At 35.1% G+C, this 18,404-nt stretch overlaps 1 protein-coding gene across 1 annotated transcript; it reads right to left on the reverse strand.

The window, feature by feature from the left end:
* Positions 1 to 1,715: 1,715 nt before the first annotated feature.
* Positions 1,716 to 16,753, reverse strand: LOC138700560 (uncharacterized). The gene is made up of 4 exons (XM_069827144.1): positions 16,652 to 16,753; positions 9,321 to 9,485; positions 4,495 to 4,774; positions 1,716 to 1,852 (listed from the first exon to the last, which is right to left on the reverse strand). The coding sequence occupies exons 1-4, from the start codon at positions 16,719 to 16,721 to the stop codon at positions 1,840 to 1,842; spliced, it is 528 nt and encodes a 175-aa protein (XP_069683245.1). The 5' UTR covers positions 16,722 to 16,753; the 3' UTR covers positions 1,716 to 1,839.
* Positions 16,754 to 18,404: the final 1,651 nt, after the last annotated feature.

The following is an 18,404-nucleotide window of genomic DNA, read 5'->3' on the forward strand; positions in this document are numbered from 1 at the left end:
CTTTCTTGACATCGTTTGGAGAAAAACTCGGAATTGGTAAACACATCTGAAGTGGGACACTGAGAAATTTGTTAATTTCATTATCATTAGAATTTACTGTAGATGCTGGATTTGGAGTGAAAACATTTGCTAAATAACTTGCAAAAAGTTCAGCTTTCGCTAAGTAACTTCTGGCCCAATCACCATTGCTTTTTCTAATTGGAAGTATCGCTCTCTGAGGACGTTTCAGTGTCTTAGTTATTTTCAACAAGGAATAGTCATCTCAATTTGTGGAGCTTGTTTCCAAAAGGTACCAAATCCACAATTTTCGAAAAACAAGTTACAGATGGCAGCACATTCTTAGCTATCTCCAGAACGGAAACACTAGCCATTTCTCTCGAAAAAGTACCAAATCATGTCTCCAGAAGTCACTGAAAACAGTGTTTTACAGCAGAAAATACCACATCCATGCTGAGTTTGATGCCAAAACATACCAAATCTCTAGCGTGTTCCTATTGGTTCTCGACTTTGTGTCACTGATACGTCACGTGTCATGCAGAAATTTCATTGGCTATTATGATGACGTATTAGTTGTTTGGATTATTGTGACATTAACGAACTTCCATTTTACAATAATATTATAAATTCTGATTCTGTTGTTAGAACAGAGGATGAGGATAACATTGATGTTGATTATGATAATTAGAACAAACATAGCCTCCATTTTATGAAATTTAATTAAGAATGTTTAGTAATATGTAGCCTATTTAATTTTATAGTGCTAATGAATAATTCCTTTACATCCCCATTTATAATACTGAATTATTCCATGCCAATATCAAAGTCATGTTCAGGAGGCTAAGAAAAAAGATTCTTTGTTAGTATCCATGGGCTATTTTGACATTAATAAACTCCAATTTTACAGTAATATTATAAATGTTGAGTCTGTTGTTAGAACAGAGGATGAGGATAACATTGATGTCAATTATGATGATTAGAACAACAAATATAGTGTCGTAAAATAACCAAAAACAAAAACAACAAACATAGCCTAATTTTTTTAAAATGAAAAATGTTTAATTATGTATTCACTTTTACAGTGATAGTAAATAATTCCTGTACATCCTCATTCATAATTACTGAATTATTTCATGCCAATATGTACCTCATCCAATTGTGTTGCCAAAATGTACCAAATCCAAACTAAAATCATTAATAACTTCCGAAAAATGTGTGAAATATCTTAAATATATGCCTAAATATGATTGGCGACACATAAAGAATAATGACGTAAAGCCATAACAATATATAATATTTTTTACAGCCATGAGCAGTTTTTTTCATTTCCTGTAAAATTAGATCTGTTGGATTTGGTACCTTTTGGAAACGAGCTCCACATTTGTAGCACTAAGATTTACAAGATAATCGTTGAAGGTTTCATTATTTAATTTAAAAAGAAGTTGTTTTAATTCTTTGATACTTTTCTTTAGTTTGGTTTTGTCTTCAGGTCGTCTATGATTTTGCCAAATTTCTCGTAGTTTTCTTTTTTCTGAAATTTTCTTGTATGGAATTTGTTAAATGTCAGAAGCACTTGCAATCGAGCAATGTTAAAGGTTGAACTACACATAAATTAATTATACAAATTTATATTTGTTTCGTTGTTCTTTATTGCAAAAACACAATCATATTAACTCATTTGATTTAACATTTTATTGCACACACTTTGTATTGGAAGACATACATTGATCAAAATCAATGTTTAGAATTATAATAATCACATTTCAATGATGAAACTGTGTAATAAAACAGTTGTCGTGTTAAATTCCCATCATATAGCGCCGTCGTTGTCATAGTAACATTCTATTTCTTTCTCCTGGAAAAAAAAAGAGAATTATTGATATAAACATAGAGAAATGTATTCCTCTAAAGTCAGCCTCAAGCTTTAAGTTTCAATTATTTATTATTCGCATTCTGGATGTATTTCTTTCTTGAATGAGGAAAGTTCTACCACTTGCAGTAGGAAAAAGAGGACGGCAGAGAAGAAGTTGGAGATGAGATGGAAGATGCAATAAAGGCTAGGATATTAGAGGACATGATACGTTTAGATAGAATTAAATTAAACTGGAAACAGAGAAACGTCAACCGTAATACAATCTGTATACAAGTTTATAGGTTGAACCGTAAGTAACATCATTATTAATCAGGGGGTTATTCTTTGTTATATTTCAAACAAAAAAAAATTAATACAATTTTGCTCGTTTTTTCCCTTTTAGAGATAAAAATTGTTTTATATGAAACATTTCATAGCGTGTTTTGAAAAAGTCATTGATTTAATTCCGAATATGCTCAGTCAATTTAAGAGAGCAATGTATTATGATAGTAGATTATTGAAAGAATTTTAGTTTTGTCATTTAAATGTGCAGAAAATTGATCCGAACAAATGTAATTTTTTGTTCTGCAACGGAATTTTAAAATGTTACATTTGCTAACCTTATCTAACACTACCTAACCTTGTCGCTAATACAGGGACATCATTTTATTTTTACTAACATTTTTAATATTAACCTGTCTATACCTTTAGAGAACCGGAAACACCGCTTGCTCCCCCCTCCAAGACTGGAGTTCGATGATACTGGCGTAAAACACAAATCACTCTACTAGGTATAGGAAGGAAGAAAAGTAGTTCATCCATTTACGTAAACTAGGAAATATCTCGATTTTGAGTTTGATAATTTTTATTAGGTTTTTGTTTAATCAAAGTACAGTACTGTATTAAGAATAAGTGTTTTTACTCACGAAGTGAGTTATCCATGCGAACGTATTCATTATGCGGTGTATATTATACTGTCTACAGCACATTAGCGTACAATATAGAGAAAGAAGTTAAATTGAAAAATAATCATAATATGAATATTTAAACACAATTTTGAAAGTGGTAGCCGTTCATTTCGATACAGGCTTCAGTTCTTTTGTGCATATTATCGCACTATAGACTGTTGCATCTAATTCCAATTACCAGTTTCGTCCTTCGTACTAGTAACTCATGTTGAAATAATTCTATACCTACTCTACGTACTGTTAATTCAATCTTAACTTCTCCCCGACCCGAAAATATAAAATTACTCAGACATGCTATCTACTGTCCGTCCAAGTGGTTATGCCGCAGGATTGTAGAAAGGGAGGAAATCACGTGACAGTTAATTACTTAACGAGGCCCTTTTATTTAAGTTAAATTAAACAGCTGTATAATATTACGTAAAATTCATGTTTTCAGAAAAGAGCTAAGACAGCCCAGCTTTTACAGAGGGGCGAGCAGAAGTAGGTAGGGGAAATCGGGATGCGACGTAGGCAAACGGACAGTACCTGTGCGAAAATATGATTCAATATTGAAAGCTCTTTCGTCACTGGAAAACTCGAACATATTTCTGGAACGTACTATACTCAGTAACTCAGTACTGCTTACTATCTGCTGTCTTGGCTCTGTGTGGAGTTGGAGCTTCCTTAGTAGAAGGGGTGGGAGTGAAGTACATTCAAAAACTCAGGTACAATAAAAATTGAAGTAAAAATAAAATGATGTCCCTGTAGAAGGACTACTTCTCAGTAAGTTTGAGGACAAGGGAGGGGGAGAAAAAGAAACCAAATTTCTTTTGGAAAGGACAGCACAGGTAAACATCATGTCTATATACAGGGTGGAAGTGAAATAACCTTGCATATTGAAAGGGGCGATAGGGTTCACGTAAACGAATAGAAAACCTATATTACGTTTTGTGATTAAATGCATGGTTAATTAAAAAATTAAGTTTAAAGTTTCAACAGTCCGGCAACATCGTCGCTAACACATTCTACTCGTGATACAGATGTAAAAGGTCAACGAACTCGGTGTGTCCCGGTAGGTGAGCTGTTCTCTGCCTTGACGTTGCCACCAGTTCGAATCATGCAATGGTTTGAATTTAGAGGTTTTTAAAATTAAATTTACACGAAAAGCGTCACTATTGAAATACGCTAGAAGGATAATTTATTCTTTATTAGTTATCCTATCGATATGAACAAAAATCACGAACCTACTCGCAATAGTTACCGAATAAAAGGTTGTTAAACATTTGAAAAAAAAAAAACACATTTTTTTTTCTGAAAAAATTATGAACTTTTCACCAATATGATAGTATAGTTTTTTGTTATATACAACATGGGCTATTCGCTCTGAAAATCTGCAAGGCTATATCACTTCCACCCTGTAAGCTTATTGGCGACATTATATACTTGATTATGAATTGATCGTAACGGCACGGCTGAAAGCTTCCACACCTATTATCCAGTTTAGCATTCATAGCGATGCTGTTTGGGTACAGGCCCCCATATTCTGGCAGAAATTTCGTAAGAAAATTTATTTCTCATGAAAACTCGAACTCGCTCATTTCTTAACGTTAGTCCAAATCATGAGAACTTAGCTATGGCTCGAGACTGTGTTTCTGTAGTAATCTATAAACATAGAGATAATTAATATAGAATGCTTACCCATAACCATAGCTGGAACTCTGACTGGAGCTCGAACTAGAACTCTGGCTGTATGTGCGTCCACCCGACCCTCCACCCCCACAAGTACTACAACCAGAACCGCCAAGCGGTTGTGCTGAAACATAAAATATCGGGTATCCTCCTCCGCCACCTCCACCTCCACCGCAGCTGTTGCAATATCCTCTTCCTCCAGTTCTTTTCATTCGATGAATGCCGGCAGTCTTATCCGTTTTGCTTGTTGTTAGTATCCCACTTCTTAGAGACTTTCTGACGAGAGGAGCTGCAGAAACAGTAACGTGAAAACTTTTATTGTTACATGTCTACAAGTTGGGATATCTCCAGTAATTATACAGGGTGTTTAAAAAATATGGGGCATAATTTCAGGTATGTATTTCCCACATGTAGACAATCAAAATAGTTCATTACAACATGTGTCCGGAAATGCTTCATTTCCGAGTTATGGTCTTCACAACATTGAAATTCACCGGAACGTTTTTCTTTCCGCAGGTCGTTGTCATTACAGAAGATGTTCAAAATGTCCACCTCCTGCTTGAATACAGACCTCACATCGATGTCTCATTGACCTGCGAACACGATCCCAAACTCCAGGAGTATTGCGTATGTCCTCAGAACATGCCACATTTCGATTCCGAAGGGATTCCAAATCAGGCACCGGAGACGAATAAACCAATGATTTTAAATGGCCCCACAAGTAGAAATCGAGAGGGTTCAGATCAGGTGAGCGTGGAGGCCAAGCAATTGGGCCACCTCTACCTATCTATCGATCAGGAAACCTTCGATCCAAGTACCGGCGAGCCGTACGACTGAAGTGTGCAGGAGCGCCATCATGCAAGAAGTGAATGTGTTGACGATTGATCAGTGGAGTGTCTTCTAAAACATGAGGTAGTTTGTGTACGCCTGCCCCGTAAGTCTGTTTACAAGTACATGGGGTCCAACTAATCGATCACCAATGATACCGGCCCACATGTTGAGGGAGAACCGCACCTGGTGATGAGATGGAACAGTTGCACGTGGGTTTTCATACGCCCATACATGCTGATTGTGGAAATTTGTTATGCCATCTCGTGTGAACTGTGCTTCATCTGTAAATAATACTAAGGCAGGAAAGTTGGGATTTACACCACACTGCTGCAAGAACCACTGACAGAACCTAACTCGTGCAGGGTAATCTGCTGGTGACAGGGCCTGTACACGTTGCAAATGATAAGGATACAGCCTGTATAATTGGCTTTGTGTGTTTGTTTTGATACTTAATTCAAAGACCTTGCACATGGGAAACTATTTTAATTACTTGATTAGTCGGTTGATTTTAGGGTGGGTCCATAACGAACCAATAGATCGTTCTCTGGGACATTGTTATAATTGAACGGACTTTTAGATGCTAAAAATGGTTTAAAATAGTTATTTTTATATGTAGGTACAAACAATAGAAAATTATTTATAAGAAAATGAAAAAGTATTTTTATTCGATATTATGTAATAAAAATTATTTTATATGTAAAATGAAAACTATTACTCACCAATAATTATGACGAGACATCGATTGGAGGGAATACTTACTTTGTTGTTGCAGTGGCCAAAGAGAATTGCTAGGGATGTGATTTTGTGGTGATCATTTTACCTCTATTTCGATGCTTATTTTGTCACGATTTCGGTGAATATTTTATTCAAATATGAAACTTTGAGGAAATATTTCGTGAAAATATCAGTTAAGATATGAAATACGAAGTTAATATTACATATGTGAGTCATTCCGAAAGTAATGCCTCCTGTTTATTTACATGGAAACTACAACAGATACAGAGAGCATAATAACAAAATTAAATAGAAATTTCATTTATATAGTTGCTTTATCATATTGTTACCACCATTTTTATGCACTTTTGTCAGCAATGAAGAAGAGTGTATATGCCGCACTCGTAACAATGTGAGCCTTCAGAAGCAAGGGAATGTCTTACAGTTGCTATGACAACATCCTTGTCTGGAAAATGTTGCCCAGATAGTCTATCTTTCATAGGCCAAAGAAATGGAAGTCTAAAGTCATTAAATCCGGACGATATGGTGGTTGTGCTAGGACAGTTCATCCAAATTTTGCAACGTGCTCGTTGGTCGTGAAACTGGTATGGGGTCTGGCCTTGTGTTGCAAGCGAAAGTTTGTGTTCTCTGGCGTGACGCTGGAAATTCGGGCTCTTAGTTTAGCCAGCGTCTTCAGAATTGACCATTTCTCCATGTTCAGGGACATACAAAAGATTGAACCCCGCTTATACCAAAAGACTGTCAGTTTCACCACCGTTGAAAGACACTACCCACCCTCTCTGTGCTCGCATTCTCTATCATCTCTGTACATCTTTAACAAGCCAATGTCAATGGGTGTAATTTATTCGACAGTGAGGAATTCAATAACACACCTCTGTTCCGTACGCACTTCTATGCCAGATGCCATTTTGGTAAATTCACTTTTTTTTTCTCTATGGGGGCGGAGGGGAACATTCCTGTGCACCGCCCCTGGGATGGGTTGCAAGCTCACCGACCCCACCTACGTCAAACTGACCTAACCGCTAACACCCTAACTACCGATTCGGTCATAATTTCAAGTCCGTGTACCATTCCACCCCAACAGCCCCACTTTCCCCCTCAAATGGTCTGAGGTGTAAGCCACCTCTCCCGTCTCCTTCACAGTCTGAGGTGTAAGCCACCTCTCCCGTCTCCTCCACGGTCTGAGGTGTAGGCCCCCTCTCCCGTCGGTAAACTGCCTTACTGCCACTTTCTGTTGCACGAAAATCAAACTAACAGGTCATTAGCGTGAAGGTTCAATTTTTACTACGCCACTAACATCTGGCTCAGGCATTATAGATGAACATAAAAACAAATAGGAGGCATTAATTTTGAAACGACCTTCGTACAACATGTAAACATTCAGTTACTAATTTCAGTTGTTACAAATTTCCTTATAATTTCTACATAAAATTACATCTCCAACATCTGTCGTCCTCTTTTTCTTACTGCAAGTGGTAGAACTTTCCTCATACAAGAAAATACTTGGGGCTAAGAGGGATGAAGTTACAGGAGAATGAAGAAAGTTACACAACGCAGAACTGCACGCATTGCTTTCTTCACCTAACATAATTAGGAACATTAAATCCAGAAGTTTGAGATGGGCAGGGCATGTAGCACGTATGGGCGAATCCAGAAATGCATATAAAGTGTTAGTTGGGAGGCCGGAAGGAAAAAGATCTTTGGGGAGGCCGAGACGTAGATGGAAGGATAATATTAAAATGGATTTGAAGGAGGTGGGATATGGAGATAGGGACTGGATTAATCTTGCTCAGGATAGGGACCAATGGCGGGCTTATGTGAGGGCGGCAATGAACCTGCGGGTTTCTTAAAAGCCATTTGTAAGTAAACATAGAGGTCATAACTCAAAATCATTAATGTGTGACTTACGCCCTTTTACCGTGCACCATAGGAACGTTCCTTTAATCTCAGCAACATATTTATGCAAACGAGAACTAACACTTGACTTGACTTTCGGCATAACCCTTCGCTTTCCGTCTCAGCTAATGAACACAACACAACTATAATGATAACGCTTAGACGAGTTTGTAACGTTGACGCCTGCTCCCCAAAAGAATTTAGATTAAACTAGCCGTACCGGCACCCGTGCGCTCCGCTGCACCCGTTAGAAATAAATATAAAGTAATTACATAAATAAATAGGACATTTGATCCAGGGAACATTCGTGTTTGATAGAAGGATAAATCGTTTAATATGTTACTTAATTTAAATTGGATCCAAATAATTAAAAAGCGATCATTTTGGTCCAGAGACACTCATTTGGTGCAATGACAATTCCTTTAACATGTTTCTTAATTTTTATTACATGCAACCATAGTTTAATGAAGATTGATATCATTTAGATTTAATGTGTATACTTTATTTTACTTGTTATAGGTTTCCATTCAATTATGCTTATAACTTAATTTTAACCCTTGTTTTCTACGTATTCAGTAAATGGCGCTTGGCCCACTATAGTTCTGAACCCTTCAAATAACGTAAATTATATTATATTATATTATATTATACTATATTATATTATATTATATCAGAAGTTACTGTAATAACATTATAACATTATGACCATCTAGAAAAAAAATACACTTTCCAATGGTGAAATAATAATTAATTATACAAATCGGTTAATTTAGCTTCCGATATTACTTCATACAAACACAGAAACATTCTCTGTAGGCTATCTTTCATAGTTTTCGATTGTTGCTGTCCAAGGCCCCTTATAGACGAAGTCATTTGTTTTTTAATTCATTACACGGCCTTAGATGACAATTATTTTAATTTTAAAACTCATTTATCTCATTAAATATCAGTCCTATCAAAATTTTTGAATGAATAAAACTAATCGCAAATTATTTTTAAAGAAACTTTTGTTATGTAATATTTTTCACAAAAATCAATAATAAGCGAGATATTTCGATTTATTTAATTCAGGTTCCCTTATAACCCCCCTTTTAAATAATGTATTTTGAATGCCATATAGCCTAAAATCTAAGTTACAACGAACTTAATTTTTATTCCAATTTTCATCGAAATCCGTTCAGCCATTATCGCGTGAAAAGGTAACAACCATACAGACAGACAGACATACAAACAAAAATTTCAAAGAAAGCGATTTTCGGTTTCAGGGTGGTTAATTATATATGTTAGGACCAATTATTTTTGGAAAATCGAAAATTACCAGAAAAATTTCGGCTACAGATTATTATTAGTATAGATTTTTGGAGGATATATACCTTGAATGTCTCTGTCTGCGCGAACGAGTATATCTGTCATCGTGTCCCCAGATGTGATCCTTCGAGGTGGAGATGATTCGGGCTTGAAATTGAGTTCCGACGTTATAAGCCGGGGCTCAGGAACACCAACTACAGGTTCTGCAACACCGATGTGGTCGCTTCTTGCTGTAATCAAGACAACATACAGACATACTAGTGGCTTGTGCAGCAAATGCTGCTGCAAACTAAGTCCGTTAGACGTTCAAATAACAATTTTTCAGATTTATTTTCAATGAAGAATACTTGTCTTTTTAATAGTTATTTGCTTCCATAATAATGAAACATACTCCCTCTCAATGGATTTTTTTTGGCCAAATACTTTTTCTTGAACCTATCCAACTGAAGTTTTTGCGTTTCAACGCGAAAACGCAAGTATCAATGTCAGGACGATAGCAGTAGCTATTTCAGGTCATTGTGGATTGTAGGCAAAAGTTAAAAAAATGTCAGGTTTGCTAAGCTTTCGAACAATAGCATTTTCGTATAGCTGCTGCATGTAGAACTTGAAATGTAGAGCGTAAAATCATTTTATCCTACTAAGAGATCTTGCTGAAATGATCTGGAGACTACAAAATTTTCTAGGCCTCTTATTTTATCAGTAAGTAATACCGTTTTCCTTAGGAACTGTAATTTTTGCGCTCTCTCGCGCCAATACTGAAGACAATGACACATATCAATATCTACACTACACCGCCATTAAGTATATGAAAAAGACCCAACCCCACTGGTTTAATAAGTATAAAAATATTTGACTTTTAATAACAATATTATTATCTTACTTAAGTTTTGTAGTTATATATAGCAGTCACTCAGTAAATTATAGAAATGAAGATCTAAATTATGATATTTTCTACATTTACTTACATTACCTCAAAACGTTTCACTTTCATGTCATCAATATAGCATCAATATTATGTACAATTAATGAAGAATACACGCATCATGATATTAACTATAATAATATTTAATTTCTAATGGTAATAATGTCATCAAACCACCTCAAGTTTCATAGATTTGAATATCCGATACACAGCTGTACTCAGAAAATTATACACTGCAGAATCAGTTTTTAATATCAAATTGAATTGAGCTCTAAATATGTCGGCAATCCTGCAGGTCATGGCCTTCGTGTAATAGCCTATTGTTTATTGTAGTGTGTGTTTTGTTCTGAAATTCAATCAAGTCGGCCGTGATTCAATAAAATTAGTTCTCAAAACTGACAACAGGTGGATTTTGGAAAATAGGAAAATTATGTAGGAAAATTGACATTTCACTGAAAACTACTACTTTTCCGAAAACTTTTGATGCCAGGCATGAAAATGAGGGGTCACTAATTAAAATCCGTTCAGCCGTTTTCCCGTAATTTCCATTACCAGTTCAAATTATATATATATATATATATATATATATATATATATATATATATATATATATATATATAGATGACTATCCACATTATTTGGCAGAATTTCTGAATTTCAAAGATTACTTAGAGGCAATGAGGCAGCGTTTCTGAAACTATGATCCGCGGATCACCTGTGGTCCTCGAGGCCTGCCCTTGTGGTCCTTCAAAAAAGACAGAAGAAAAAATAAAATTCAAACGAATTGCGTATCACACTATAGCTTAAATTCTCAGAGTTTGGAAATGACACATGGCAATCGAACTTTACTTTTTCTCCCAGTACTGACAATTTATGAAATTTATTACCCTACCCGTCTACCTACTTTCCACTCTACTCTCGCAACAAAAGAGGGAATTAAAGCACTATGAACGTGGTGTTTCTCGCCATCTTTTCCCTGCACATCTGGCGCCGCGCCTATAACCCAGCCAGGGACCACCCGAATTCATAACAAGTACCAAAGTATCGAACCTTAATTATATTTTAATATATGAGTATACTGGTATTAAAATATGCTACAAAAATTCTGCAGTGCTTGGGAACAGTGACATAGGTAAGTCAGTTTTCACAAACCTTTTTTGATAATTTATTGACAACTTACACTGGTTTATGTCGATTTGATATTTTTTTCTGTATGAATTATTGTAATGGGAGGAATACCTATGTATTTTTTTCCCAAGCGAACAGATGTTCCGTACGTTGTCAATAAATTATCAAAAAAGGTTTGTGGAAACTGACTTGTGTCACTTTTCCCGAGCGCTACAGAATTATAAATTTGCTTTCGAAGGGAACAAGAGTAAGGTGGTCCGCGGAACTGTAATGACTTTAAAAAGTGGTCCTCACTTCAAAAACGTTTGAGAAACGCTGCAATGAGGTATTAACGCAGTGCTGATGCGGCACTAATTAAATGAGAATAATAGGTACTCGTAGAATTGATATGCAAGGGAAAAACCTACTTCAAAGATATTTATCACGAAACGTTCCTAAGATATTCCAGATTCTAAGCCTATTGAGAATTTGTTTGTAGAAAGACATACGTTCCTAAGTACAAATTATTTTTATGTGTGATTACTATGGGAATATATAGAGGAAGTGTTACAAATGTGGAATACCATTTTGTTTTTTTTTTTTCATTTTGGAACCTAAATGTTTTGAATACTGAACGTAAAGTATCGTCCTGTTTATTGCTGAATGTCCCTGTGAATGGTATACCGAATTCAGAACTTCGTAAGATGTTATAGAATGTTTAAAAAAATCCTCAAAATCTAATATACTTCCGTCATAAAAATGGAGGTACAAATATGGAATACTATTAACAAGTTACAAGATTAACAAAATTGCAAAGTCAAAATGGCCTCTACTAAGAAAGGCACACAACAAGCATTCAGCATCTTCATTAGAAGGTGTTCTTACAACCGTAATACTGAATTCTGATGAATCGTCTCTCATGTCTTTCCCCGAACTTGTTCTATGGCTTCTTGCATTGACTTTTCATTCCACTGTTTTCTAAGTTTGTTGGAAGGTGAGATTTTCCCTCTTCCTGTATATGCCAACACTAGTAACGAAGCAGAAAACGAGGATATAAAGATGGAATACTAATAATACTAGTATTTCATATTTGTGACGCACTGATGTTGTAAGTCATAACCTCAAAACATATCATAATTTAAAAACGGAATCAATTGAACGTACATTGCCATAACGTAGATTATTTCTCTTTCAGATTATATCAGTAATATTTCTAACATTGAGGAATAACAATGTATATTCAAGAAAAGAATTTACCGCCAAAATTTTCACTTTCCTCGAAAACGCAATAATGATAAACGTTTCAACAGTTCAGCTTCTAACTTAAACTAACACATTTCCGCGAAAGAGAGTATCAGTACACTCTAGTATATACAGTCACGAAGCTTGAGTTGCGAGGGTGCTAGGAACAATAGACTGTGCCGGTGCTATTTCGCATTGTCTGTAATGAGGCGATATTAGCGATCCTAGTGGTGAGCAACGGTCTATGGATGCATATTTACTACGTATTGAGCTTCGTGACTGTATATACTAGACTGTGGTATCAGTGCGTTGTAATTTGGAAGGTTTCCGCTAGAATACAACACGTCTCAGGTCGTATATCACACTACTGAGCTGAACGGTTAATCGAAAAAATCGGGTAATTCGTACTATAGAAGACTTTCATAAATTAAGTGTTGCGTAATGCAGTTTTGTAATTTCCTCCTTGGTCATGTGTTTTAACACATTAGGTAGTGAATCAGAAGTTTTAAATAACTTATAATAACTCTGTTGGAAAGAGTGGGTGAAGAAAGAATAATGCTGAAACTGATCATGAAGAGAAAAAGGAATTGGTTGGGTCACTGACTGAGAAGAAATTGCCTACTAAAGGATTCACTGGAAGGAATGATGAACGGGAGAAGATTTTGAGACAGAAGAAGATATCAGATGATAGGCGGCATTAAGATATATGGATCATATGCGAAGACTAAGAGGAATGCAGAAAATAGGAAAGACTGGTGAATGCTGGGTTTGCAGTGACAGAACGCTATGAATGAATGAATGTCAATGACGGGTTTCTAAGGGTCAAGGAAACTTCCTATGATGGATTTCTGTGGAAAGATAGGTCAGTTCCTCTTTTCCAAAACCACGCAATTATATGCACTTCCCTTCGATACTTAGCACAACATGTATTCTTTTGGCACTTCTGGAAGACGTTTTGCAGAGAAATTAAACAGGTCACTCGAACAGTAGAACATAATGTGTAAGGGCAAAGGCTTGTAATATCACTCTCTATAAAAAAAAGTGCTAATGTATTGTGCAGTACTCAATATTTTTTCTGCGACAAAAAAAGGAGAGAATGACAGACGGATAATCCAACAATCGGTTAATAGGGTGACGGATAATCGGGGTTATACTGTATATATATAAAATTTCCAAGGATATACAATTTTAACAAGAAACGAAGAATTATGTTGGGGTTATGAGATTTTCACCGTTATTTTTAGAGGAGTCAACGTGAATGTTTTATATTGTTCATAGTCAAGCCTGTACTGTATACTTTCTCTATTATATTGAAGTGTATTATGCTTCATTTGTTTCCATCATCAAATAATCCTAATGTAGATTAAATTAAATTTACGCAAATCCGCGGTGTCAAATGATTTTTTTTTCTGGAATAAAACAAAAATATGTATACACAGCAAAACAAATTCCCGGAATTGTCACTGACAGTAAGTTACAAACAGCAAAAGAAAATAGAATGACCATTTATATAAAGATGCCATGAGCCTGAAGTCAGTAGCAAAAAGAAGAACAAAAATAATAAGAAAGAAAACAATTAAGTACAATTTGTCCTCCTGTTTTGTTTTGACGTCATAAATATTGGCTTTCATATTTGTCAACTATGTGACCAAAGAGTCTGTCAGAGAATGGAATTCTCTACCTCAGAAGATTAGGGGCTGCCAGACAATAACCACTTTCAAGAAAAGGCTAAACGATTTCTTACGGACGCAGTCAAATTAAAGTCATAATTGTGATCGAGTTTAATAATTTAATTTAATTTAGGTATGACTATCATTACTATTATTATTATTATTATTATTATATTATTATTATTATTATTATTTTATTGGTGTTGTGAAGATGAAAAGAGTTGTCATTGTATTATATTAATTATGTATTATATTGTCTTGTATTGTAGTAGTGTATTGCTTTGTATTGTATTGTATTAATTATATTATATTCATAGCATTGCAGTAATTTTCTATCATACTGGTTGAGTGGAAGAGAAGGCCGAATGGCCTTAACTCTGCCAGTCAAAATAAATCATTATTATTATTATTATTATTATTATTATTATTATTATTATTACATAATTATTTTATTGGTGTTGTGAAGATAAAAAGAATTGTCATTGTATTATATTAATTATGTCTTATATTATCTTGTATTGTAGTAGTGTATTGCTTTGTATTGTATTGTATTAATTATATTATATTCATAGCATTGTATTACTTTTCTATCATAATGGTTGAGTGGAAGAGAAGGCCGAATGGCCTTAACCGTGCCAGTTAAAATAAACCATTATTATTATTATTATTATTATTATTATTATTATTATTATTATTATTATTATTATCACTAGTGAAATTTTAACTTACTATTTTTGTACATGATCGTCACAGGAGACGGACAGAAGACAATATTAGAGAGAAAAAATAAAGATAGAGAAAAAGACGAAGATGAGAGAATTATAAAGGTGATAAAGATGAAAAGTAAAAGCAAAGTTAAGTAAAATTATTTAATTTTCTTAATTGGTTATATTATGACGCTTTATCGACTGATATGGTTATATAGCGTCGGAATGACATGAATGTGATAATGCCAGCGAAATGAATCCAGGGTACAGCGCTGAAAGTTACACAGCATTAATTCTTAATGGGTTGAGGGAAAACCTTGAAAAAAACTTCAACCAGATAACTTGTCCCAATCAGGATTTGAATCCGTGCCCGCTCGTTTTACGGTCAGGCATGATAGTCGTTACTTTACAGCCGTGGACTGAATAGACTTATGGTCTTACTAATAAAAACTCTATATACAGACGTTTAACTGTCTTATACTTATACAATGAGTAGCTCATTTATACGTCGTGTGTAAATTCCTTACTAATAATCACTACATACGTCGTGTACAACAGTATAACTGTTACACAGCTACGTCATAGTTTCGTCATTACTTCGTTACGAAAGGTAATAGAATATCTGAGGTTCTCTATTGCATCCGGTAGAGTGCTTTAGTGTGCCGTGTTAAATATCGATAGTACAACTGGCTCTAATCGATTACCACACTACATTTTGGTCAAAGAGTACAAACTACAGCAATATTATTCTAATAATTCTATGATCTTTGGTTTGTTCTTCTGTGGTTACAAGGTAACCATCATCATAAAATGACAGTCGATACGAACAGCTGTTAGATGGGCGGCCATTTTTTCTCTATATACAACTCTTAAACAAGGGGTTTCATGTATATAACTACTGCAAAGCAATTCCCATTGTATAGTTACAGCCTGTTTATACGTCCATAGCTTATTCACGGTTTATTAGTAATGTTTTCTGTCTCAACTCTGCATAAGTCTCGTATAAAAACTATACACTGTTTATTAGTAAGACTGTTAAATAGTAGAGCGAAATAATAATAATAATAATAATAATAATAATAATAATAATAATAATAATAATAATAATAATAATAATAATAATACTAATAATAATAATAATAATAATAATAATAATAATAATAATAATAATAATAATAATGAGAATAAAATAACAACGGTGATAAGAAAAGAAGAGACGAGTATTGTAGAAAAGAGAATGAAAACAGAGAATAGAAAATGAAGATGGGAAAATTATAAGGATGATAGAAATACGGAATGTCAAGGTTATGAAGAAGACGAAGAAGAAGAAAAGAAGAAGAGTATGATAATTGTGACAGTTAAGAAAATTCATGAGAAGATAATGTAGAATATACAGGGACAAATAAAATTATTAAGAAAATGTTGACTGTGAAGAATATGATTATTAAAATAAAAAATAAGCAAGAAGAATTTAGGAACTGGTCGTGTTGTTGTTGTTGATGGTGGTGCTGCTGCTTATGATGATTATGATGAATATGAAGATACTGATGACAACTTACTACAGTCTAGTATATACAGTCACGAAGCTTGAGTTTTGAGGGTACTAGGAACAATAGACTGTGCCGGTACTATTTCGCATTGTCTGTAATGGGGCGATATTAGCGATCCTAGTGGTTAGCAATTATCTATGGATACATATTTACTACGTATTGAGCTTCGTGACTGTATATACTGGACTGTGAGCTTACCTTCTGACTGGCCTACAATATAGTTTTGGATGACTAGGTACAGACTGCATATCACACAGAACAACTTCATAGTTGAAGTTGAGAGTTTTTCGCGCAAACTTCACTCGCTGTCTAGAATTTTCGCATCGCCATCAATATTTATATATGCCTGTAGCACTTCATTAAAAATTAACACGGTCTTTAAAATTGCAAAAAAACTAACCTGTGGAAAGATCCTGTAATGGACCGTAAATAACTATACACCGATTCTTAACTTCACTTGCATGCTACTTGCTAAACGCTTATTTCTAATTCGCCATAGAAATAAACCTCGTCCTTCACTGTACTCAGTGTTTGTACCTGTCAATCAGTCTGACCCCCTGATCGAAGCTCTGCAAAAGACGCTCATATTTATTTTGTGTTCCATCGGAAGATACTCTGTGTGTTTCCTTTTTCTGATAACTTTGTTATTCCAGGTGATATTCTTTTTTTAAGTTTATTTGTTCACGCTTTAACATCTCTAGTCAGATCGCTTGTTTAGGATGTGTGGGTATATCAGAAAGCCCTGGTTACTCTTGTGTGTGTGTGTTTCCAGTGCCTACCCACTTCACTTGCGTGATTCGGGTTCCGCACACTGCGGATAAATGACAGAACTGTGACCCATTTTCAAGTTGTACACCACTTCGGCGGTCCACGTTATGCATGATGTGTATCTGTGAAGAGTTATGTCGTGTATTAGGGTGAGTGTATGTTAAGTGTTCGTGTAAGTGTAGTGTAGGGAATGGGTGAGAATGATGATGGTCAGGAAGGGAGAAGGGGAAACCTGGTGCCGGCACGTAGCCTACTCCTGTCGAATAGCACCAAGGGGGCCGCCAGGCTTAACGTCCCCATCCGACGGACGAATTACTAACAACAGTGACATATGCCTTCTCTTCATATGCACTGCGGAGAGTTTTGGGATTTAACCCAGGCATATTTGGTGCACAATTTAGTGATCAGAAGTTGTGCACCGCCATCTCTCCTAGTCCCGAGGTAGAAATTTTACAAGAAAATTTCTGACCCCGCTGGGAATCGAACCCGGGCCGGCTAGTCTGGAGGCAAGCCTGGTTACTATTGTTGAGTTTGTTTCTGTTGTGTTTTGCAGATGGCTTGTGTCCATGTAACTGATTTTCGATTTTGATTAATGTTTATGATATTGATGAATCATGGTATGTACATTTGTGCGAGATCGTGCGTATTTGCTTGTTTTCCGCACAGAACAGTACGCGGTAAGTGTGAAATACCACATTCAGTATTCCCAACGTAACACACATAACAATTTCCCTCTTCTTACCGCTTAAGCGCGACATTCATTTTACTGCTTTAGGCTTTTAACATATTATTTTTAGAGACGTTTAACATAGTAATAATTATAAATTGGAAACTTACCACTGCAATTTCACCTAAATTGCAATGTTAATTATTGTTTTTAAATATTTGCAAAAATTAAGTAAAGTCTTCTACTCCACGAAACTTATTGCATTCCTGATACCAGTAACATTAAGGAAGCCGTGAAAAAAATCAACAAGATTCCAGATACGGATGTTATTACTGCAATATGTTATATAAATAATATTGTTAAATTATTAAAATGAAAAATAAATCATTACATAACCTTACCGTTTGTTTTAAGTTCGCATTTATATACTGGGGGAAAAAAAAAGACAGACGTATATCACGGTCTGCTGGAGTATAGTAAACAAAGAAAACATTTTATAGCAACAATGTTGAAGAA

Source organism: Periplaneta americana, chromosome 5 (assembly GCF_040183065.1).
Source record: "Periplaneta americana isolate PAMFEO1 chromosome 5, P.americana_PAMFEO1_priV1, whole genome shotgun sequence".
NCBI lineage: Eukaryota > Metazoa > Arthropoda > Insecta > Blattodea > Blattidae > Periplaneta > Periplaneta americana.